Genomic DNA, 25,163 nt, shown 5'->3' with positions numbered 1-25,163 from the left:
ACACACACACACACACACACACACACACACACACACACACACACAGTCTCACACACACACCCAGTCTCACACCACCAGCCAGCCAGCCAGCCTTTCGCTCCTCACTCACACCCTCAAATCTTACCAAGCTCAGCTCTCCCTGCTCAGAGGCAGACAGGAGCAGCACGGCAGCCTGTTAAAGGAGTTGAGGGAAGGAGCAGCAGAGTCAGAGAGGGAGAGACACAGAAAGAGAGAGGGAGGGAGGGGGATGAAAGAGTGAACGGGAGAGCAAAGCAGAGAGAGCGCTGTTCCCCATATGCTGAGGAGGCATGGGCGGTTGAACAAGCTGCCCCCACTGAAGCCTCCTGACTCATGGGAGCGTCAGACCCCGATCCCCCAGAGAGCCTGGAAACGCTGCCGAACCACGCGTAAGAGAGAAGGAGGGGAGCCGGGGAGGAGAGAGAAAAAAGTTCCGGGGAGAGGAGAGGAGAGGAGAGGAGAGGAGAGGAGAGGAGAGGAGAGGAGAGGAGAGGAGAGGAGAGGAGAGAGGAGGAGAGGAGAGGAGAGGAGAGGAGAGGAGAGGAGAGGAGAGGAGAGGAGAGAGGAGGAGAGGAGAGGGAAGAAAGCCACAACGGTAGGCTGTCCCACTCGACTGCTGTGCCGTGATGACGTCAGAGGGCATGTGACCCAGGCTCTCCAGTGACGGCACATGGAGGGCAGGAAAGAGACGAGTTTTAAAGCTGGTGCCTTTTGGGTTGTGTGAGGGCTCTGCTCGCCTCCCAAACAACCACAGAACCACAGACGTGCGGCTCGGGTTTGGTGTTTGAGGGCGACCTGGAGTGTAAATGGTTAATCGTCGCGGGCCAGCACCAGTCACAAGGACGGCGCTAAGCGAGTAAGTACGTTCCAACCACACTCGCCAAGCAAGCAAGTCCGACACCATCTGATCTATCCGCAAAGGCGATATTTGCCTCTGCAATTTTTTTTTTCTCTGTAAAACCAGACCTGGTTGTTACTTGTGGTCATCCAAATAGTTGATACGTAGAAGCATGTCTTGTGGATGGCTTTTCCATTTTTTTTCTTCATGACACGCTGCGTGCTCTTGGTTTAGGACGTGTCAAGGGTCACGGAAACCACAGAGGAACAAAAGTGGGGCTTGCTGCAACCAGAGGCAGCTATGGCATCTAACAGCCTTTTCAGCACAGTGACACCATGTCAACAAAACTTCTTCTGGGGTAAGTACCGCTTGGCCGGTTGCTGTTGTGTCTGGAGTTGGGTTAGGGGCTCCGGGTCATGGGGAGGACTCGGGGTCAGGTGTTTAGGTTTGGATAGAGGAGTTAAGGGAGTTTGGGGAAAAGGGGGTAAGTTCCTTGAATCCAATTGAAGGATTTGGGTCCATTTGAGTGGAGGGGATCAGCAGAGGTCATTGAGGACCCGGCTATCAAGGTCCAAGCTTTTGCGGTGGAAGAAAGACCCAACTATCATCAAGGCTTTTTGTGGTGCGCAAATACCAAAAAAAAAAAAAAAACCTCTCTGCATTTAGAGATTCCAGTATTTACTCTACGTGATGTTTATAAATATTTCTGAAAGAGGGAGATGACATGTTTGTGCAACATACCCTCAGATTTACAAAGCGATGCCATTGCGGAACCAAAAACAAAAGCACGGGTGATATTTTTGACAAACGTAAACAGACGCTGCACAAGAGAGTTTACAGTTGAGCATTGAAACAAGATGTGGGGATTACTGGGCTGTGTGTGTTGGGTGCCTCTGTTGTGCGTAGGGAAGAAGTATTGATTAGTTTGCCAAGAAAGGGCTGTAATCGCTTCCTGAAATTGTTTGGTCGTGCTGCTGTCATTAATTAATCAGTGCAGATATCTGCAGCCTCTGGGGAGCATTTAATCGACAGACATAAATCCACTTCGAACAAGAACTTGATCCATGTTGACTTCCGTGATATGAATTTGTAATTTAGACACTAGAGTAATTCAGAAAACAATCACTTTACTCTTGCTTAGCGCTTCTCTGCAAATTACTAAAAAGCTCAAATGTGATTTTTTGGCTTAATAATCTCCTTATTGGTGCTTTCTTCCCATAAAATCTTTATATTTTCAAAGAATCACACAGTAAGTCTGCTCAATCCAATTTGTTCTCCATGTTCATCACATATTCAACACCCTTGCCAAAGTGGATCTATCGGAAATAAGACCACAAAAATTCAAGACCTGTGAACAGTAGCAGCATCAACTTTATGATTTCCAATGACCTGTGAAGGCCAGCTCGTACGCTCCAGTTTGCGGCCTCTGTTTTGGGTTTGCTGTATTCTATTATGACAGCTTCTTTACACAATCTAATTTAATCAACAAAATAAATGATGTTTTAGGCTTACCAGATGAATTCTCAAATTTAAACAAACATTTTCATTCCTGTGCGACACAAGAAATAGACAGGCGCAGTTTAATACCCCCCCACCCACCCGCCCAACCCCTCCCCTTCCATCTCTTCGCTCCGGTCCATAGCATCCACTTCGCTGTCCAAATCAAATGTTTAAAAGATGTTTTTAAGAAGTCGGCCCGTGGTCAGACACAGCTGTTCTGGGCTCCTGCTCCACACAGAAGCAGGGTGACTCCTAATACGCTCTGAAAGCCAGGAGAGAGTGAGCGCTCTTCTACCAATCACCACCACCTATTACCATGTTAACCCCTGACCTCTTGGCGTGTCTCTGGGGTCGGAGCGCGGGAGAGCTAGGGGAGAGGAGCAGCGCTGCAGGAAATTAAAAGCATACTGTAGCTGAGGCGGAGGGGAGCAGATGTGTACAGATGTTCAGGTGGAGGGACTCACAGGAAAGATAATCAGGGATCGATTCTCGTGCAGCAACCAAGTATTGTTGGTTGATCCTGTGCTGCGGCTCATTGATGTTTCCCCTGTTTATGAACATCTGGGCTGTAAATCTGTCAGTACAACCACAAAAAGTCCCCTTGACAGCGCAATGTGATTTTGCAAGACCACCAGTGCTTTCTGTTGTATTTGTGATTTGAAATAAATAGATGGAGGGTACTGTGCTGTATCAGACCTGACAAAAACTAGGACTGACGTCCTGGACATTTTTGTTTTGGTCAGACAGAGAGAGAATCTGAGTTTGAGGGAAACTGAGTTGAGTCTTCAATAAACTGAAAGAGGGTGAAATTTGCTGTTTAATTTTTTCCATAGATTTTAGACTTTAATACATGTATTTATATCTGTTAATCTTGGCCTTGAGGTATATGGATGAACTGTCTTCTCCTCACAACTTCAATCCATTTGTTGGGCAAAAACACATGATATGACTCATGATATGACTGATTTTCTATATTTGCTTCACGCTCTCCTGCTCCCATGCCTCTCCTGGACCGTCTTGCCCGGCGTCAGCCAGTTTGCTGAGAACACAAGTTACAAAATGTTGTTTTGTTAGTCAGAAACCCACATTGCTCCATCCCGTCTGTCGATTTGTATTTAAGGACATTTTTAATTTAGGACTGAGCGTAAAATTCCCAGCGATAAATTGAGCTGACTTGAGGGAGTGGGCAAGTATTCCAAATTGAGAAAAGGGGGCTCATTAAAATTTGTCTTGGCATTTACATCAAGCAATTTTCATTTAATTGGCTCAAATACATTTTTTATAACTCCTCAGACTGGCAGATGAGATGGGGAGGGCAGAATAATCTTCAACATGTGTGGCACCCACTCAACCACCATGCCTCTCTGGGGAACATTTAAATGCCTATTTTCTCTATTACAAACTTAATTACATATAGACAATTAAGTCATGGGAGCAATTATCGTTCAGTAAAGTTGTGCAGTCGCAGTGCAGAAAAAAAAAAAAAAAAACTGCTTACACAGACGGACCCAAATCAACACGATCAAAAGGAAAGCGGGGCAATGTGGGTAAATATCTGAAGACTCCGGGCGGAAAACTTTCCCCAAAGAAAATCTCAGATAATTTGCAGGGAAACCGTATATGTATTTGAGAAAGGCAGCTTCTGTTGCATAAGTGTTGCCTTAGATCTAACCACAGGCCTGCTTCTTGGAGACATCTTAAAAGTGAACCAGACATCCTCCCCTCCTCCCCCCCTAGCCAGGGAGAGACGTGAAGCCCACTCATCAATAGGTAATTTGAAAAAGCCAGGGGGAAAAATCTGAGCGCTTCACTGGCTGCTACTGTGCAGAGAAGACTCTTCCTTTAACTCCAGGCTCAAAGGAACTCTATTTAGCGATGCTTAATTGTACCTCTGAGGCAAACATGTTATTTAATCCCAGCAGGGTCATATTGATGGAGTAAAATGGTGCTGTGTGTGTTTGCACTCGGTGCCAGCTATTAGGACTTATTAGCGCTGGAGGTTCACATTAGTCTTCATAATTCCTGAGGGTAATCAGGGAGGTGCAGAATGTTGACGTGATCAGTGTTTAATCAAAGATAGATTAATTGGTCTGCATTTTCGCTTATATGGACCAACAGTGAATGGTGGGTTAATTATGGCTCTAAATAGATTGTAGGCAGTTCTGAAAGTCTAAATGAGAGCGTCATGGGAACACTGCAACCTGTGATTTGAACGGCCCGAAATATGTCTTTGCCTCTGTGGATGTGAGAGTGTGTTTTTCTTTTAATTTGTCAAGGTGTTTGCGCAGAGCATGTTCATTTCATCTGAAACAGTGATGGAAAAAAATACAAATTCGATCAATGGATCAATGAGACAAAGCAAGAGAAGTCCTGTATTGTGAGGAGTTTTCTCTCTGCCGCACTTTGTTGCCTCGTCCAGAGCAACTCTGAACTACAGAGACAGTATCTGCTTCTCCTCCTTCCAAATTAAGCAGTGAGGATTTATTGAAATATGGCGGAGTGAGATTACATTCGCTCCTGTAACGCGGAGACTGCATCAACAAACGGAGAGTTCAGTGTAAATACTCACAAGGCACTGTGTATTATCCTGTCTTTTATCCTCATGTACAGTAGCTGGGGGGCTAATTACACGATGGTGATAGAGCAACCTGCCAACTTACTGCAAGTTTCTGCCTATTTAAAGTGTTGATAATAGCCTCAAAAACAATCTTCTGGAAGGGGCGATAAAGCCTATCTGTTAAACTCTATGAGTGCTAACATCTCTTTCTCATAAATCAGTGCAAATGTTTAATATCTAGATGCGGTGTTTACGCTACATGCGTGCCAAAACGCTATGTGTTTTTTGATATCTCTCACGCCCCAGTGCGCATAGCTATTTTTTTTGAATGCACCATAATTACCAGGTAGCTTAATGCCATTGCGTTAGCCAGTGAAGCTTTTAATGCAGCGCTGTGCTATTTTCACACTTAACAAGATCCTGCAGCCCTTCATCCATTTCAATTGCATCATGCTGGGCGAATTACCGTTATCCGATATAAGCCCTCAGAGAGGAAGTAACTACCTAACACTTTGAAAATTGGTCTATCTTGGAACCGGTTCACCCTAATGAAACAGAACACCAGTATTATAACCCAGATTCATATACCTCTTTTACTCTGCTCTTTCTGTTTCATCTCCTTTCTTCTCTTTCCTCCATTCATGTATCGGTTATGTTATTTAAGTCCGAGGATGGCTTTAAGCGGAGCTGATACAGCAAACCGCAGGAAACCTGAACAGCATTGTCTTGAGTTCCCTCTCGCGTCGCTGCGAAACAGCTTCGCTTCCACGCTCCGTGTTTCTGTAGGGGGGAAATATGGAGTGTCGAGCCTCCTGGATGTTTGGGTTCAGCCTGTAACGATGTGAGTGAGAGCGTGGCCACAGCACCTACACAAGGCCTTACCTGTTCTACCCCCACACCGGAGAAAAGGGCAGGTTTTTCCCCTTGTTAGTTTAATCTTAAAGGAATGTGGTATCCCCTCTGACTCAGGCCAAACTCCCAAATATATAAACCTACTTACCAGTGGGTCATGAAAAGAGCAGCACGGGTTGGACGTGTTAGCCATATTTTTTAAGCAATCCTGGTTATTTATGTGAGGTCACACATACTGTAAATTGCCAGAGTGTGAACGTAAAAGGGTAGGGTGTTGCTCAGTTTTCAAGGAGAAGGCGAAACAAGATGAGTAAAGGAGCATCAAAGAGTTGCACCGAGCTCTGACTCTGATCTGTGAACAGTAGCTTGGCAGCAGGTCAGTGGAGCTGTCTGAGGGGATAAGTACACCTTGTTATAACGTGCCTGCAGACGTTGGTACCGGCGCTCACTTTCTCACGTGTCATAATCATTTGCCACTCAGCACACATAAAAAAAAAAAGCGCTTGTGGTAAAATTTTGTATTTTTAAATGGGAGTTCGGTGTTTTCGTAGATACTACTGTGCAAGCACTGTAAAGAGTGTATAGCTGTACAGTATACGTGTGTGTGTGTGTGTGTGTGTGTGTGTGTGTGTGTGTGCACTCTAAAGGTGTCTGTGACAGGAAGATCTGTCTGCTTGATTAATGCTCTCACTCAAACTGGCACCTGGAACCAATCCCACCCCCTGCCGCCCCCGTCCCATGTGCACCGTGTGTGTGCGTGCGTGTGTGCGTGCATTCCACATACTGTGCTTTCAGAGGGGCTGAGGGTGGGTGTCAAGCAGGAGGCGCAGATGGGACCGGGGGACTCGGAGCGGAAGGGAAGAAAGGTGTGTGCAGTCGAGGGAACAATAGGTGGACGTGCAGTGGAGGGTATGGGGTGTCATTAATAACACACAGGCCCCATCTCCTAATTTGCTCAAATTACCTGCCCACTCTGTTGGCCCCCTGCCTGCGCCGAGGTGTGAACACAACAGATCAAATACACCTGAAAATCAAAGTGCCCACCCACTCGGCTACGCCCACACGAGCCTTTTATGGTGGTCTGGAAGCCTGTGAGCGTGGAAGAGAGGGGTTCCCTGTTTATTCTTTCATGTGAGAGTGAGAGATAAAATGTGAGAAAATTAGAGATTAGAGAGAGAAGCATGAAAAGGATGAAAAAGAGTAAGTGAGACGGAGATGATACAAAGGGAAGGATTGGTTTGCGCTCGTGGGGCATCCCGTAAGAGCAACACAAGACTGACTCTTTCAAACCACCTCCCATATGGCTCCGCGGGGGTGGCCATTTACCATCATCTGCCCTCCTCCTCTCCCTTCTTCCCTTCTCCTTCTCCTTATGTCCTGCCTCCGTCCTTCCCCTCCCACCCACGCTTTCAGGAAAAGGGTGATGACAAATGTGACAGGGTGGCGATGCTTTGGCCACCGCAATAATCAGAACAGAGCCACCAGCACCGCACCACCTGTGGCGTACACACAAACACACACACACACACACACACACACGGATGTATTCCAATGTGTGCACAGACACCGAAATTAAATATGCCCCAGAGACACAAAGGGGGCCAGGAGAGCTCGCGTAGGTGTGTGTGGTGGGATGCTAGTCTTTGAACTTTGAATAGTATGTGTAGCTGATATTGACAAGTCTCTGGGGAGAAGAGGGAAGCTAGAAATGGTAGCTCTCATTTGTAAAGTGGCCTCCAGAGAGAGAGAGAGAGAGAGAGAGAGAAGGGGGAAACAAGCCTGCAGATAATTGAGATTAAGAGCTAAAAAAAAATAAAAAATAGAGAGCGATGTTACATAGAAACTCTGTAACGCCCATATTTAGCATTTCGAAGGAGAATAAAATTACAATGTATAGACACACTGTAGTGTGCTTGTAAGCAGATATTAGGACACTTTAAGTGTTAATGTATTTGTGTACAAGCCTAACTCCTCCTGTGAAGCATCCACAAGCGTTAACAGCTCATGAATGATGACAGCATAGCTGTAATTATATTTAATGACATGTGATTGCTGTGTGTTACAAAGCATTTTTCAACTGTTTATCATTCACACGTGGGTTCAAAACTGTTCACAAATGAAGGCTTGTTAAGCTTGGAGGTTCATTTTTCACCATGGAAATAACAGTTTTGACCAAAAAAAATTCTTAATTCAAGGTTCAGTCGCCAGATGTGGCTTTCACCCATTCCCCATGGCCTTCATCGGAGCGCTGAGTTTGCTCTGTTGTTATAAAGAACAGCTCGCTGAACTGATCGGGAGAATATATCTGAATAAATAATTATACATTAATAAAGATGGTTAGAATAAGTACCTTACTGATTAATATAATAAAGATAAGTAATGAATATAATTGTGTTATATTGTTATGAATGCTTCAAAGGTGGAGTTACTGTGTACAAATGCATTAAAAGTCACTTAAAATGTCCTTATGTTGATTTAAGTAATGACAGTGAGTTATAGTGTGAAGGTGCTGCTTATAAATGTTAAACAAGGGTTAAAATAAAGTGCTGCAAATTTTTAAAAGTCTCTGTGACTCTTGCTGTGAAATAAAAAAGAAAAGTTTTGAGGGATTTCTGCTTGTACAGCAGTGTTACAAAACTGCAAAATCCCCCGCGTTACATTTCAGGTTGTTTCAAAGCTCCTTCCTCTGACTGAGGCGGGCATCTTTTGAGGACTTGTAGCTGGTGTGTTTTATGTTGATCCCTGAGCTGTTCCAGTTTACACATATTCAATCCAATCATCCTGCGCTGACAAGCCGCGCTGTCTGATCAAAGTCCACATACATCCACGCCGTCTGATCCTCGCCGGAGCAGGCTTTCAGTCTGGAGTTGAATGCTGTCACTCACCCAGACAGCTGCCCTCTTACAGTCGTCTGTAGTTCACTTTTGTTGTCGCAGTTAAAAGTTTTCCGTCAACTGTTGCGCTGCTCATTCTGTTTTCTGTCTTTCCCCAAAGGAAATAGGTCTCTCTCTCTTTTCTCTCTTTCTCTTTTTTGGACGGAGACCAATAACAGGCCTTTTCCACTTCACTTCTCCTGATGCTGAATGAGCAAAGGAGGATCCCAGAGGAGCAGGAATATTTTATTAGAGTGATATTTTGAAAGTTCCTCTCCTCCTCTGTCTTTCTTCCTCTCTCGTGATGGAATTTTAGGATGCTGCAACAATTCTGTGTGTGTGTGTGTGTGTGTGTGTGTGTGTGTGTGTGTGTGTGTGTGTGTGTGTGTGTGTGAAAGAAAACAGCTCACGCAGAGCAAAGACAATTCAAAGTTACAGCTAAATGACAGGCTGGGAGCTCCGGTCGTTTGAATTGCATTGTTTTCTTTTTATTCCTGCTTGGGAGGAGGATTGGTGAAAAACAAAAAGCCCAATTGGGACAGAAAGCGAGCAGCTCAGTCTCGGGAGAATTACTCTCGGCACAAACAAAAATAGCAGCCATTTTTTGCTGACAAACACTTTTTAATGTGAGGGTGTTTTTTTGTGAAGTTGGGCTCTTTCTGTTTTCTTATTCATGACAAAGCTACCATTTCAGGAAAGAAAAGGAGGTGTGTGTGTGTGTGTGTGTGTGTGTGTGTATTCTAGTCTTGATTTACTGTCGCTTAAAGGTGTATGAGGAAAAATAAGGGAATGACTGATGTCAGAGTTCTTTAGTTTAATTGGACACACTGGTTTCTTAAAAAAGATTTACTTTAGAAAATATGTTAATTTAAGAAGATTTGCAGGCCAAATGGTCTTTATAAGGCCCGCAGACAATTTTGTCTTTGCCTATTCTACAAAATATCACTTTCACATGAATACTACATTACACACATGATTACACCTACACACACACACACACACACACACACACACACACACAAACACAGACAGACAGATACACACGCCCTTTTCCTGCAGGACCCTGCAGATGCAGCAGAAACAGTAGAGTCGGTCTCTCTGGTAAACAAACAGTGAGAGGCTGCTGGGAGTCTTCACTGGGCCTCCAAATTATAGTCCGGTTAACCAAAGTCTCAGAGCCAGCCCCTTTACTGCTCCACACACACACACACACACACACACACACACACACACACACACACACACACACACACACACACACACACACACACTGTATATACACACCCACATCACATGCATATGTGCACATAAGCACATGGCCTGTGCACATTAAAGGCACTATAGAGGCACACTTTAAAAGCACATATACAATCAGGTTCTAATGGGACCTTGTCTGCGCTACAGTTGAGCCAAGGGTAAAAGATTTTATAGACATAAGAGAGACTGGGAGGGAAGCAGACCCCAAGGGCCTATCATAAATATTACCCAATCATCAGGCTCACAGTGTGAGGCAATTACTGATGAAAAAGAATCTCTTGCAATGTAAACATGGGTTTAATGTTTACAGCGTTTAACCCTGTGTACCTGGATTGTAACTTTTCTTTACTGGTAGAAGCTGCTTTGCTTAGCCTGACTGATGCTTCAGAGAGCTATGTGATACCGCTTTGTGGTTTGTAAAGTGTCAAATCCTTACCCGTTTTGCCGGAAAGTTGCACTAGTTCGGTGGGAGAACTTTATTCAACAACAGTTCAGTTGGAAGGGGCTGGATTGTTTAGAGCTTCTTTAATTGTCTGTAAATGAGTTCTGCAACTACTGGGGACAGTTTTCAGTCTCTGGAGGACGCGAGAACATATCAGAGTGATCTATGACGCCATAAAATCCAGTTGAAACATTTAAGATGATCAGTTCTCGCGAAATTATTCGCCGTAAATCTCAAGCTTCCAGAGTGACAGCATATTCCGAGCGGACAATTTAATTGTCAGCCCGAGACCACATCCCAACAACCCCATTGCCAGAGAGGGATTTTTATATGTGCGTGACGTTCAAATTCTCAGCTTTGCTATAATGCAACACCACAGAATAGATTGTGTTTGAAGGACAGCATTTCACAACGTAATAGATGTTCCCCATGGGACCCAGCAGTCGATGAGTCTCCCTGCTCGGAACTCGATTTAGGCGCTATAAAGCTGGCGTCATCCGAGTCTCAGCTAGGAGCAGCGCAGACACGACATGAAAAGGCCCTGTCCTGGAATAACCGGCAAGTTCTGAGTATGTGTGGAAAATACAGGGTCATGGGTCACATAATCAAACAATAGTCATTTATCTTCTGTGAAATCATGTTTTCCCCCAACTTTCGGGATGTTTTCTCTCATTGAACTCGCTTTTCCAAAGATGAATGGAACTGATTTTGTCCGAGGACATCTCCGGCTGGAAGCCATGAAAGTGAACTCCATCCACCCTTCCTTTTCTCCCCCTCTACACCCCCACCTTGTTGTGAGTCATTTCTGACCAGTAGCCTAATAGGCTCTGTGTAATTACAGGCTAAGGTTTTCGGCAAAGGCCCATCTCTGAGTGTGCTGCATCAGCGGTGACACTCTCAGCTTAATTTGTTAACTCCTTCAGCGCACAGAGCGAAGGATGCTGCGTCTGAGGCCTCTCAAAATGTTCACAATCCGGGGCCATTTCGAATCTGGTCTAGTATGTCGGGCTCCAGGTTGCAGAGTTCAGGCTCAGTGTTTTGGAGCGGCGCCGAGCTGGACTGCGATCAGGAAAAGATCAGGAAAAAGAAAAGGAGAGCGAGATCCAAACCCTCGGAAGTTGAGTGCCGTTGCTCGATGCACGCCCAGTGCTGTGGCTGCATGCGGTTCCTGCCCAGCTCTGTGTTTTCATTTCCTGTTTATCTGATTGGCTGTTGTCTCAGCACTGGACATACTGACTGACAGTTTTGACTTTGATTACCCCCCAGAAATGAAGGAGCAAATGCCATGCCAGGACTTTATCTTAAGGTTTTTTGGATGTGGGCTCACTGTCAGTAAAATTCATGATACCCAGTCTGTGAAGATGGCCAAGCAAAACAAATAGTATATTTAATACATTTAAATGCTCCAGGACAAAAAATGTATATGGTACATTTCAGAGCGTGGGTTGACAGCGTCTATGTTTATGTCTGTGTGCAATTGAGCATCCATAACAGACCCCCCCCAGCCTCCATCTGGCCCTCCTCTATGGCTCCTTACATTGATTTGGATCCAGTGCACCTGGACATTCCTCCACCCAGCCTCCATGCATATACATACATACATCCTCACCTCCTGTCTCCTTCCTTTCCCTCCCTGTCTCCAGCCACTGCCCGTCCTGTCTTACCTTCCTCCACTCTCAAAACAGGAGCAGTGGAAACGGGCGAGTGATAGCCGATAGCCCCCCGGCGAGTGCTAGTCTGGGCCGCTGCCTGTTTGCCTCTCGCCGTGTAGTCACTCTATCTATCTCGCCTGTGCCTCCTTACCTCACATAAATCATCCTCAATCCTACTACACAGACCAGGAGAACAGAGAGAAATCTCCCCCTATAAATCTGGTATTAGTTTTACCTCGCATAATGAACACAAGGCTAAACGGTCCTGGATACATGAGAACAGCATGTCTTGCAGATGTACTATAAATATTTTGATACTAGCCGGCTAGTTTGCAGAGGGGAAGTAGACCAGTGAAATACACAGAGGAAGGGAAAAGTGTAAAGTGGAATGTTGGCCGAGCCTGAGTGTCTGTATTGTCTTTAGCACCTACAGAATCTCTCGGTCCAAGAAAAACGCTCTTTACGGGGTTCCTGTTCCCAGCCGTGGTCCGGTACCACTCCTGGATACGCTGCGTTTCCTCCAAGCCAATCCTTCAAACTGGTCTCTGAGGAGGGGGTCATTGTTTGATTAATAGCACGATCAGACCTGATTGAGTGATAGATGGTTTGAAGGGAAAACCAGCACGCCTTAGGGACACTCTGGGACTGAGTCTGGGAAAGGCAGCTCGAGGGAGGCTTTGATTGGTGGAACGGCTGAATTAAAGTGAAGCACTAATAATAGCATAGCTAATGGCACAAAAGGCTGCACAGTGTGGTGCAGCCAAACATGCCTGATGACTGCAAAGATATTTTGTTGCAGCTATGTAAAGACAAACTCTAACATACACACACACATTCGCATGCTAAAGTGGAAAAACTGAATTGCCGTGTTTCTGGCCTCAGCCCCGGGCACTGTCACCCTACCCCATCAAAGAGCCACACACCCACACACACAGAAAACCTACAAATACACTCTTACACATGCACAGTTCTGGGGCTGTGACAGCAGGTGGTGTGTGACACGTCAACATCTGAAGGTTCGCTGGCAGACAGAGAAAGAGTTCTCAGCTCCGTGTGCCCCAGTCGCTCAGATCTATCATTGGGACTCTTTAATGGCAGCCTTCGTCACATATTACTGCTTTATTTTCTCCTCTCCATCTCCCAGCCCACAGAAGTTCCTTTTTTGTTCCTATTTTTAAGTACAAGTGATCTCAATTAGGGACCTCCATGAAGGCGGTAGGCGGCAGACAGTCAGAGCAATAAGAGCAGAGAGGAAATTGTCTTTATACCCCCCTCCCTCCCTCCCTCCCTCTCTCCTGCCACAAGCAGTGAGCAGCCGCCCCCTCCATGTCTCCATCTCTTTCCATGCTGCTCTCTGCCAGTTCAAGAACAGAGTGAAATATCAGACAAACTCTCTCTGCATCTCACTTCTCTCGCTGAAAAATAAATACATTAAACTCCATAGGCACAGCCACTCAAGCCACCTTGAAGTCTCATACAAAACTTGGATTGCGCAGCTTGAAAATGGTTTGCACGGGAACATACACACAGACACGCACACACACACACACACATGCACCGCAGAACGTGCCGTCCCCGTCCTAACAGTTCACTGTGATGTCACGGGCTCTGTGACAAACAGTCATTAAGGGCTTAGCAGTGATCTGGGATCAGTGCGTGGATGTGAGTCGCTGAGGTTGTGTCGATGAGGTCACAAGGAGTAAAGTTTCTGCCCGTCATCATCCTCCTCTGCTGGCTCGCTGGTTCACTAATTGACTGCCCTGTTGGCTGGCTACCAGCCCAAGTCCAACTAACTGTCCGGCTGGCTAGTTTCGCAGCCGCAGTTCTGCTCTCCTGGTTGGTTTGGGTGATTGGCGAGTGGACTGGATCTTTTGCTGCCTGGCCTGGTGGGCTGATTAGTTAGCTGGCAGGCCGGTTGGCTGGTGGCCTGCCAAACATGGAAACATCCCGTTAGAGCTGAAAAAGCCTGGGCCTGGTCACAGCCCTCCTCTAGAAAGCTATAATTAAGTGTCTTGAAAAATGCACCACTGTGAAATGTAGCCTTAATCCTGAGTCTTAAGTGGCTGTACTTTTCCTCTTGAATGATGAGAGTATATGCGCTCGTGAAAAGGAGGAGAGAGTGTTGCTGTCTTGTGTTATTATTATTTTTCTTTATGAATGAGTCAAATATATAGTTAATGTCAAATATAAAAAGCACGTAAACCCATACAGCCAGTCGTATCCTGCTCAAACCCATCACTGTTAATGCACTTTTTAGCATCAGCTCTGCTTGTTCTATCATCTTTCCTAATGAGGTGCTACAGTAATACCGAGGATGGATGAGTCTCTAAGTGTGTGTTTGTTTGTGTCAAACACCAAGAGAGATGTAAAGAAGCTGACAGAGGCACAGCCATAAAAGGACGAGGGAAGAGAGAGATCCTACATGGTTAGCTTGCTGTCAGCATTATAGTCAGCGTGTGTGTGCGCACATATTAGCGGTTCACACAGCCTTTGTCATTCCAAGTGGGAATGAGAACAGAAACTTATTATACGCTTGATATCTCGACAGGAAAATTAGTCAGAGAGTGTCAGCTGAGTTTGATTTTTATTGAAAACAAATAATTGAATCTGAGCAGCAGAAATACAATATTACCATAAATCATAAAACGCACATCCTGCTCAATGTGGTATACTGTGGTTCTTCACTGTTAGTGACTTCTCCTACTGTGCAATGACTCCAAGCCAGTGTAACACAGTAGATGAATAATACCAGAGCCGAGAGAGACGATCCAGCTGTGCACCAGGCGAGCAGCAGCCGCACTGAACGAGCAGCTTTATGCTCGATTCATTACAACATAATATTAAATCTGTTAATACTGAGTGGGATAGGTCAGATATCCAAAAAGTCCAACACTGCATCAAAGTTCCAGCATTCACATTTAATCAGGAGTAGACTTTTTGGCTGGGTTTAATCCAGGACACCGAGGCAGGGAAGTGGTATTTTTTTGATTGAACAGCGTATTCTGGCACATTAACGCCTTCTCTGGTGTCTCCCTCACATCTTCGGGACTTCAAACGACAGATTTTAAACTCAGAGGTCGCCCTACCTCTGACTGACAGAGAGCCAGACAGCAGGCCTTACTGTATGAATGCGAGCCGTATCCTGTAGGGAGCTGGAAGACAGATGCTGGACGCACAGCGGAGAGGCAAAGCGGAGTCAGATGGGACAAACACTCTTTGATGAGCCGAGCTTGTCAGGGCTTAAGTCACGACTGCGAGGGGTGGGGGCCGGCGTTCGGGGCCTGGGATCAGGCTCTTCCTGCCGCTGCCTCTGATGGGACAATAACAGAGTGCAGAAAATCCAAATTCAAGACTGATTAGTTGGCCTAAAAATGTGAGCGCAAGTTGATTGTCAGGATAAATTTGGGATTTGAAATTTATATAACGTACTCATTGATGTGTCTTTTATGAATAAACCAAAGAAGAAAAAAAAAACAGCTCCAAAATTAAATTCCAGTTCAAACACACATGCATTAAAAATAATTAGGCTGATTAAACTGATGGCATGAAATTGACTCAAGGGCTGTTATTATTTCATCCCTAACATTTCCTAAATTAAATTCCACTACAACATTAAGGATGTTTTCCACATTACCCCAAATGTATTCAGCGGTGAAAAAGCGATATTATCGGAGCTGAAACTTAACTCTGTTGGAATAACCGGCTCCACGGTTCCTGCGAGGCCATGTTTATCACTATTACAGATTTAATTACTACTATTCACATTTATCCATCCATGAATTGTTAGTTGATCTTTGAGAATGTTGGACAATGTGAACCATATTTCTGGTGTTTGGGGCACACAGAGGGGAAGTGTAACTCAATCACTCTTTTTTTTTTTTCTCCTCCTCCCCGTCCACATGACGAGGTGCCAGATGCGTGTCAGTGCTTTCAGACTTTATATATATCCCTCCCACATCCTCAGACACACGCACACACATGCTAACAGACATGTATGCGTGTGCACCCCCACATACATGCATACTTATGAAACACAAGAAGTCATGTTATTTTAAGTTACTTTCAGGACTCAGGCTTTAATGCGTGTTTTTTTTCTCAGCACAGAAGTCTTATTGTAAAATGTATAAGACTATATACAACTTTACAGCACAAAAACAAGCTGCAAAAGTCGTGACAGGACCCAAATAACCTGACAGCTGTGCCTCCCAGTAGTCCCATTTATTTTGAAACAGGCCCTGAGTATCAAAGGCCTTTGTCTTAAAGACTCTCTGCAATAAAAGCCTGTTTGGGAGCGACGGAAAAGGACCGCAGAGTGGTAATACACATGCTGCTGTGTGATGTGGCACTCAAAAAAGACTCATTGGGAGACTGATGGGTAATCAGGGCAGAGGGTGGGGTGGGCTGATGAGAGCCGGCTGAGATATGGAGTCTCACAGAGGGTGGATGATGCCCTCTGCAGTAGACACAGGAGGGGCAGGCAAAGCAGGCCTGCTCACTGACTGCCTTCAGAGAGGCATCCACACTGAAATATCAGGCATTTCAGCACATAAACCAAAGCTTTAAATTATTTTTATTTTCTATTTCATGGATTATTTTGATATTTGGAAAGATGATATGAATGCTTTTAAAAATAAGACTGTTTTTTGTGTTTTTGTACTTGCCTTGCTTTGGTTCGATTTACAAGTTAAATATTTTTGCATCATTCATTTTGTTGTGGAAGAAGTATTCAGATAATTTATTTAAGTATAAGTAGCAATACCACTTGGGCAAAATACTCAAAGTCCTGCAATGAAAATACTACATGATACAAAGTAGAGAAGTATAAGCAAAATTGGCTTCAAGTATCAGAAGTCAGAATACTCATAATGCAGATAAATGGCCGATGTGAGTGTTGCTATTATATATTAGTTACGGGAGTATTATTATACATGCATTAATGTGTAAGAAGCATTTTACTGCTTCACTTGGTGGAGGAGGAGCTCATGTTAACTGCTTTTACATACTGTTGGGCAGTCTTATCTATAACAATGCATCATATTTTATTAACTAATCATTTGCTTTGCATGTGAAATGTTTACCTGCACAGTAAAGCTGTAAAATCAATGTAGTGGAATAAAAAGTACCATATTTTCTTCTCAAACGTAGTGAAGTACAAATATAGCATGAAGTGGAAACACTCAAATACAGTAGTTGAGTAAATGTACTTAATTACATTCCACCACTGTCATTCTGAGATATGCATCTGAATAATCGTTTGTGCGTAATTACGCACTGTCGAAATGATCCAGAGGCTCATTTTTTGGCGCTGTTGCGCCTAATTTGCATGTAATGAAATTGAAGCTATATGATCATTTTGCAAGCTGTTGGAGGCGAAATTTGATTGTACATAATTGACTGTCTCAAAAAGCCTTCGGGTTTCAAGAAACGGCCGCAAGTGTGTATGACCATAAATTAAAGCCCGTGGAAAGTAGAATACCTGTACACCTGCGCAACAACTCTCCCCCGCGACCGAGTGAAACTCTACTCCTGCGCCTCTACCTGACTCACCGCTCTCCGGTGACTCACTCGCTCCTACCTTATGGACTGTGAACGCACTTCTCACCCGGGCTCGGCTCTCTGAACGCTCTTCTGAGCCGCATATTGTCAGGACATAGTGGTAACACAACACGGACTAGCGGTATGACGCGTGTTACCGACTGGAAATGACCATCCCCAGAATTAGGAGCGCGCTGACGGTCCAGGGGAGCGGTAACATGTCGGTACGTACAGCTCTGGCACCGCAGCCTGTGTGAAACTCTTAAACTATGAGTAAAGACAGAGAGAGGCGTGAAACGTAGCCCCATGTGTGTTTCATCTCGGTAGACATTACACGGAGACCTGTCCGGTCGTCCATATAGGCGTGATAGATTATGGCAGAGGGAATGGATCTGACTCCAGACACCACGTGTTGGAGTCGCATCAGCGCAATAATTGCTGGGCGCTTGAGCTATATAAACCACAAAAAGCCTGAGCACGGGAAACCCCGGCCTCCAAACACTAACCACATTTACGGCTACAAAAAACGGGATTCTTTTTTCCGCCTCCTTCATCTCACCGGCGATGATTTTTTTTCAAACCTTTTTAACCCTATACACAAAAACCTGCGGCACGGCCGAGAGACTTTGCGGAAAGATATGTACAAATCGCGGGCGTCGCGGGGTGATAAATAGCTCTGTTAAATATTGTTAAAGCTTGCTCCTTTGACTTTGAAAACTTTTTGTGTGTGTACATAGCCTGCGGGCTTTCTGAGAGCCTTTCAGTTCGGCACAAAGACTTCAATGACGCACCTGGAGCGGCGCTTTGACATTTCTCTAAAGGAAGACAGACAAAAACTTTTTTGTGCATCTGGCTCGACTGTTCCGTTTAAGATCTGCCTTTTTTTGTAATTGTATAGGCTTCTACGCGCTCGGACATTTATTTGATGTTATTTATATCCGCATAAGAGCAACTACGCCTGCGTTATGGCGCACGGACGCTTCCCCCGAGAAGTTTGAAAAAAAAAAAAAAACGAGCTTGTCATTTACAACATCATCAAGTTTTCAAGGGTTGTTTTTCTTGCCTGAGAAGTATATTTTATGTCGTTTGAAGGCGCCCACTAAAGTTTGTAGTGGAGAGGGTTTTGAAACGCGGTGTGCGCACACAAAGTTCCATTTTCCATTGGCAGACGCGCTGAGGTTCAGCGAGCAGCGCCGCACACTCCGAGCTTCTCCCAGAGTGTGAGAGAGAGAAAGAGAGAAAGAGGGGAGCTGGAGAGACTTCGGTGCTCTTTTTGATAATCCACGCTGTTGTGATGCGAATTCCCGTAGATCCCAGCGCCAGTCGGAGGTTCAGTCCGCCGTCCAATAGCCTCCAGCCGGTCCCAGGGAAGATGAACGATGTGAGCTCCCCAGCCGGGCAGCCGGACGCAGCGGCGGCGGTGCCAAGACTGCGTCCCCACGAAAACCGCAGCATGGCCGAGATCATCGCCGACCACCCGGCCGAGCTGGTCCGGACCGACAGCCCCAACTTTCTGTGCTCGGTCCTGCCCTCCCACTGGCGGTGCAACAAGACGCTGCCTGTCGCCTTCAAGGTGGGTACCGTCTCAATGATGTGCTGCTGCGCTGACAGGGGGGTTAACCACAGGGTGATTCGGTGTTCGCTGTAGCCTCAAAATTAAGCTAAAAATGTATTTAAGAAAAGACTTAATGCACGATTTTTCTTTTAAAACACAATCTATGCAGTTCACTCTATGCTGCTGACCGTTTGGGGCTTTTTTTCTGTTTATTCTCATCCCTCGTGTCCCATTTTACTTTTACTCACCTGTATGTGTTACAGTTTCTGGAAATTGTTGCATGTTGTAATTAAACAACACAAATTGCATCTTGTTAATCGCGAGTTTATCGCCAATACCGAAACGCGATCTGGGATTTTTTAACGTGCCAACCCAAATTTATCCAGAAAATGAAATCCAAAGGGAAAAAGCATCGAGTCGAAGTGATGTTTAAAGGACCCGAGAGAATGTTAAAGCTTTGGTTCAATGTAAATCTTGACGTAAAAGAAGCAAAGGACACATGTTCATATTGTTTTCATTTTGTAAACAACAAAAACTATTTATTTATTTATTTATGTATTGCCAGTAATCAGTTAATGCTGTAACCTATAATAATCATGGTTTATTTAAATATGTCTCCCAGCCAGAGAAAAATTCCACAATCAAATATTTGCTTCCATGGTGATGACTTTCTGTTTTCTTTTTCTGTATTAGACAATAATTTACATATATTAAAAAAAAAAAATTAAAACATATCACAACATCTTATATATATACATGTTTCAACACATTGTGGCCTACTATAACCATCATTTTAATGATAATACATAAATATTTTAATTAGTGTTTATATGTTGAGCTTTACTGAAATTTAACGAGGAACAAATACATAAAAAAAACAAGATCTATTTTAATATGCAGCAATGACTAATTGTTTGTACATTTCAGGCCTCCTCAGGCGTTTTTGAAGCCTTCACAATTTTTTGCTCCCATGATAATTCACAGGAAAGGCCCTATTAATTACTTGACAGATATTATTTAAAGGATGGATCAAAGACACACCAAAATGGAAATTTGTAGCTGTAAGCCTGGCTCCAAATCAAATGTGACACATTTTAAAATATATGTGTTATTTAACTGTTCTTATTACTACAGCTCTGTAATTATTGCTGCTCTGTAGGCCCGCTCATGCTCTTTTATCTGCATCCAGGAATCTAAATGATAACACGAGGCCTCGCCGCTTTTGTTTTAAAGGCTGCATTCGAGAAGTAGAGTGAAATTAAATCCATTTATCAACATGATTTGGAGGAGGATGGTGTGATGTAAAACAAGTCTGTCACATTAGCTAGACAACTTCTTTTATCAGTGAAGCTGAGAATGAAACTGAGCTTTGACTTCGCTCAGCTTTTGGCTTTTAAACTGAAGGAATTCCTCTATTAGATTTTGTGCTTTAACCGCTTTTCAAATTTCAATTAACTGCGAACAGAAGAAGAGAAATCTAATAATATATTTTACCAATGTTGAATCACAGAACAAGGGAGTAAAATCTGTGTAATCCCTCAAGACTTTGTGCGAAGCAGCTCCTGATTTTCTGCCCTTTGACCTGCGTGCCCCCGACAGGTGGTTGCCCTGGGAGACATACCTGATGGGACCGTTGTCACGGTAATGGCGGGCAATGATGAGAACTACTCAGCCGAGCTGCGGAACGCCTCAGGTGTGATGAAGAACCAAGTTGCTCGTTTCAACGACCTTCGCTTCGTGGGCCGCAGTGGCAGAGGTGAGGCCCGAAACACTCGCTGTTCACTGCTGCAGTTCAGTAGGAGCTATTAGGTTCAGTGGTGTGGATTAGTGGTCACATTCCCTTCATGGCGACCACATAATGATCTCAAACTCCGGGCTCAAATCCCACCACCCGTCTCCTAAAGTCTGAGTGGTGAACCATGTCCACCCTTTTTGCCTGAAAATTAGGTTGCTTGATTTATTGTTTATCTTTCAAGTCAGGTGAGACAGAAAAGCTTTGTCAAAGCTCACTGTTTCCCACTCTGGATCATTGCCCTTTAAGAAACGAAGCCTTGGACGAAGACATGATGAGCGTCAGTCCAACATCAGCTGCATGAGGAAGTGTTGTTTTGATATCAAGACACAGGTCTTTTTTCAAAAAAAAAAACAAAAAAAACAACCCTTTTCCTTGATGTTCACCTGACATGACCCCACTCAGCTCAGGCTTATTAACATGTTGGGTGGTGCTGCAGCCCCACGGCTGATCGCTCTGCACATGTCCTCAGGCTGTCAGGCAGCGAGGCAGAGGCGCCCTCCTACTGGGTCAAATGGCATTCCCTGAATACTTGGCATCGCCAAAGTGACTCCTTGCATCATTTACCGGCTTGTTACTAAGTCGTCTTATTTACGATTTGGCACCAAGGACGTGCTCTCACCCGCTCCAAACTCACTGGAAATATTTTCTTAGAGACTTCTTATTTTCTGCAAGTCTCTCAAGCGGGCGCCTACGATAAGTTTGACGGTGATAAGCTCTGTCAGCAGCTCTGCCGGTGACTTTTCTTCTCAGTTTCCCTCTCTGCTGTAGCTGCAAAAAAGTAAGGAAGCAGATGCGCAGACATGAGGAATGAGGAGTGACAAAGTATTAAGAGCAGAGGAGGGACAGTGGCTGGACCTGTTGCCACGGAGACCTCGCATGCGTCCCTTAGCTGTGACACAGAATCTTGTCACAGGAAGTGACATAGGAGCCAGGGGAGATCAGACTACGAGGTGTCTGAAATGAATACCTGGCAATGACAGAGATAAGTACAAGCAGAGCGATCTGATAGGATGTTAGATAGATAAAAGTCATGCATAGAGAGGTGGGGAGAGCCAACAGAGATGGACAAGGATTGATTGTTGTAGGGCTGAAATGGTGCCACAGTACTTGACAGCAAGGTTGGACAGGATAGGTGATTCAGAGAGTAATCGGATACTTGTGATAACATCATTGGAGTTATAAGTGTAGCAGTGCTCAAGATTGCCTCGACAGTAAGCCTGAGTTAGATTGCAGGTGACAGATGACAGCAGCGATGATGGCAGGGAAACAGAGAGGTGACCCACTGTATCACAGATCACTAGCTCTGGCTCACCCACATGCACTTCAAATCAGGTATGTGGAACACCTGTTGCACCTGTGATCCACTATCACCCCGAATCATCTCATCGCTTCCTTGAAAGGCATGTTTACAGTGAACTAGAGTGTGGAGCAGAACAGGGGAGGATATGCACGGGTAGCTGGTTGCGACTGAATGGACAGCTGCTCGTGATGAGTCACCGCAACAAACCTGCCCCCCACTTCCTGTTTCCTGTGCGTGGCCATGGTTACGTGATGCATCTGCATACCTCAGACATTAGCGCTGCTGCTGACTTGGCTGTTGCACTCTGATTCATAGTGTTCCTCATGGATGCACACAGGAGCATACACACACACAGACACACACTCAACCCCAAGGCAGCAACTGCTGGGGATTATCAAGAGAGGAAGTGACTATTAAAATGCCTCTCGCCCACTCGCACTGCGTTAGACAGGGAGAAAGTCTGGATAACAAGATACTGGCTCCTCCAGTCAATCTTCCATTTAGATTCTGCCAAAGGACCTAAATAGACCCTCTCAAATAGCCCATGTTGTCTGCCGTTAATCCCCTCAAAGTCAATTTTCCCCAGTTTGTATTGGCTATTATGACAAGCCACAGCCACACTTGTGACTTGGGGATGGTTTAGCAATGAATGCAGGTCATTGTCTCTGCAGATGGTATGTCATTTGATGTTGTTTGATGTCACCACAGGGAAGAGCTTCACGCTGACAATCACAGTATTCACCAACCCACCACAAGTGGCCACTTACCACCGAGCCATAAAGGTCACCGTGGATGGACCGCGTGAGCCCAGGAGTGAGTACAAAGGCACGCACACACAGTGCATTATGAGAATACGCTTACACTCACAGCAAACAACGCTTCTTTTAATTTGCCCTTAAAAGGGAACACCAGCGATTTAGCATTGCACTTAAAAAATATGAGGGACTCACAAGAGACAAATTTTAAAAGTAATGGTCAAAATGTAATCAGCAGAGGAGCAAAATATCCTCCCTCAAGCTCCAGAACACTGGATCATACATTTCCCACAATGCACCTTAATAGCCTTTATCCAAACCGCACACCTCCAGTTTACAACACAGGCCCAGATTTCTCAATCCCAAAGCCATGAAAGTGACATCATTTTCATCAGGGCCATTTTTCAAACGTTAGAAAGCTCCCTCCAGAGCTACGGAAGACATTACACTGTGAACTGTTTTCACAGGCAGAGTGTTGCTCTTCATGACGAGTAAACCAATCAGCAGACTGCCCCTTTAATTTAGCTGTGGGTGTGGCTGACTGTGCAGCTAGCCAATAGCAGCAAATGCACAGCTAAAATGGTGACGGGCTAATAAAACAAGCTAATTAACAAAAAAAAAAGTTTTACTGGAAAAAGTTCAGATTGTGTTAATAAGCAATCAACAGGCTTTTAATTAAGTTTCCCTCTCAGAAAGCAGCTCGGCCTCCCATGCGACAGTCTGAGAGAAAGAAGAGAAATAAAAAGTGAGGCAGAATATTCCTGAGAGGGTACACTGGGTAGCGGAATGCTAGCATCAGCTCATTTTAATGGGCCATATAAAAACAACTGAGGAGGAAAAAAAAAACTTTACTATAGCCGTCAGTGCCAACTGGTCTGGCATGCAGCTGTTTCCCCAACCCCTCCTCCCTATTCATAAAAAAAACATATTCTCATCTCATGGCGTCTCAATGAACAATATCACATCACAAACAACCCGCCGGCCCGCCTGCCCCGTCACATATGGCACCAGGGCACGCAGAGACACAGAGGAGCCGGGGACAGTAGGATTAGCACTACCATCAGTCTCTGTTGTAGCAAAGCTGTGTGTGGTGCCAAAAACGCCTGAGACACTCAACATTCGACGCTCGCCAACATGCACCCTGAAACAAAGGCACATGCTTGTCTTCAAACGCACATGTACTCGCAGTCACGCCCACTTTTCCCCCCACTCCAGCCCTCCTCGCGCTCGAGCCATCTTGTTTGATCAAAAGCATTTCCTGTGCATCTGCTGTCCCCCGTCAGATGACTTTCAAACAAGTCCTGTTATTTGGTGGCAAGCAGATGGGAGTCGGAGCACAATTTGTTTAGAACAGCCCTGGTTCGGTCTCAACAAAGTTGCAGTCTTAGATTTGTCTCCAAAAAGCCTTCCAGGAAGCCTGGACACATGTGAAGCAAGACTAAACTAAAGGCATCAGGTGAGGGGAATCTGGCATTCTGAAGAGACTTTACACTTTCATCTATTATTCTTCCCTTTGTCTCAGACCAATTTGTGGTCTGAGACAAAGCCTTAGAATTAAAGTCTGCGTGTTCTAACTCCAGTCTCAGGACAGTAATTTAAGCAATAAAGAGTATGTCATCATACGTAACCCCTGAACTTCTTTACTTTGCTGTTAAGTGGTCAGAATTGCAGTGCCGGTGTAATTTACCCAAAAACTACAGCCAGAACACGTCTCCCTCTCAGGGGTCATTAAGCTGAGGTCGGAGGGTGGCAAAACACACATGTGCCCTCTCAACCGCGCCTCCCCTCCTCCAGGTTTTCAGCACGGAGAGACTCGGAGCTGAGAGCACCAGCTGTCTCCAAAACTGTGATTCTATCTGTGAACGCTTCATTGACACATGAAGGAGTGGGGGGGGGGGGCTTTGTTGGCCATTACAGCTCTATTTTGTGTTAAACGAGTGGGTAATTAGGAGGCCTGTGGTACACTGGGCCCCTACAGGGAGGGGTCCACACAGAGACACATGGAGAAAGAACAGTGGGCTGTCTTAAGCCTGACACACACTGGCACTCTGTGGCCCTTCTCTGTAAAAACAAAGTGTTGCTTCTGGAAAATAAGCTGACAATAACACTAGATTTCAACATGGGCTGCAAACTGGTCTGAAAAGCTAAAATTAATACCCATTCTGCTTGCTTTTATTGATTTTTACACTTTTCCTGATGTTACTGGCAGTTATTGCTCCCTGTTAATGACATGC

At 44.9% G+C, this 25,163-nt stretch overlaps 1 protein-coding gene across 2 annotated transcripts in view; it reads left to right on the top strand.

Moving 5' to 3' along the window:
* The first annotated feature begins 658 nt into the window (after window positions 1–658).
* runx2b (RUNX family transcription factor 2b) overlaps window positions 659–25,163 on the top strand; it is a 38,134-nt gene continuing 13,629 nt past the window's right edge. Inside the window, exons 1-5 of one of the 2 annotated variants that reach the window (XM_070987863.1) lie at window positions 659–874; window positions 1,091–1,214; window positions 18,835–19,097; window positions 20,679–20,835; window positions 22,883–22,987. In XM_070987863.1, coding sequence (XP_070843964.1) covers window positions 1,157–1,214; window positions 18,835–19,097; window positions 20,679–20,835; window positions 22,883–22,987 — 583 coding nt within the window. In that variant the 5' untranslated portion in view covers window positions 659–874; window positions 1,091–1,156. Of the gene's footprint in view, window positions 875–1,090; window positions 1,215–17,707; window positions 17,749–18,834; window positions 19,098–20,678; window positions 20,836–22,882; window positions 22,988–25,163 lie in introns of those variants that run through there. The other variant, XM_070987864.1, reaches the window with a different exon arrangement.

The sequence above is a fragment of the Chaetodon trifascialis genome, chromosome 19, assembly GCF_039877785.1.
Source record: "Chaetodon trifascialis isolate fChaTrf1 chromosome 19, fChaTrf1.hap1, whole genome shotgun sequence".
In the NCBI taxonomy this organism is placed as follows: domain Eukaryota; kingdom Metazoa; phylum Chordata; class Actinopteri; order Chaetodontiformes; family Chaetodontidae; genus Chaetodon; species Chaetodon trifascialis.
Note: the sequence above shows the minus strand (reverse complement) of the source record. Positions and strands in the feature narration are given on the sequence as shown.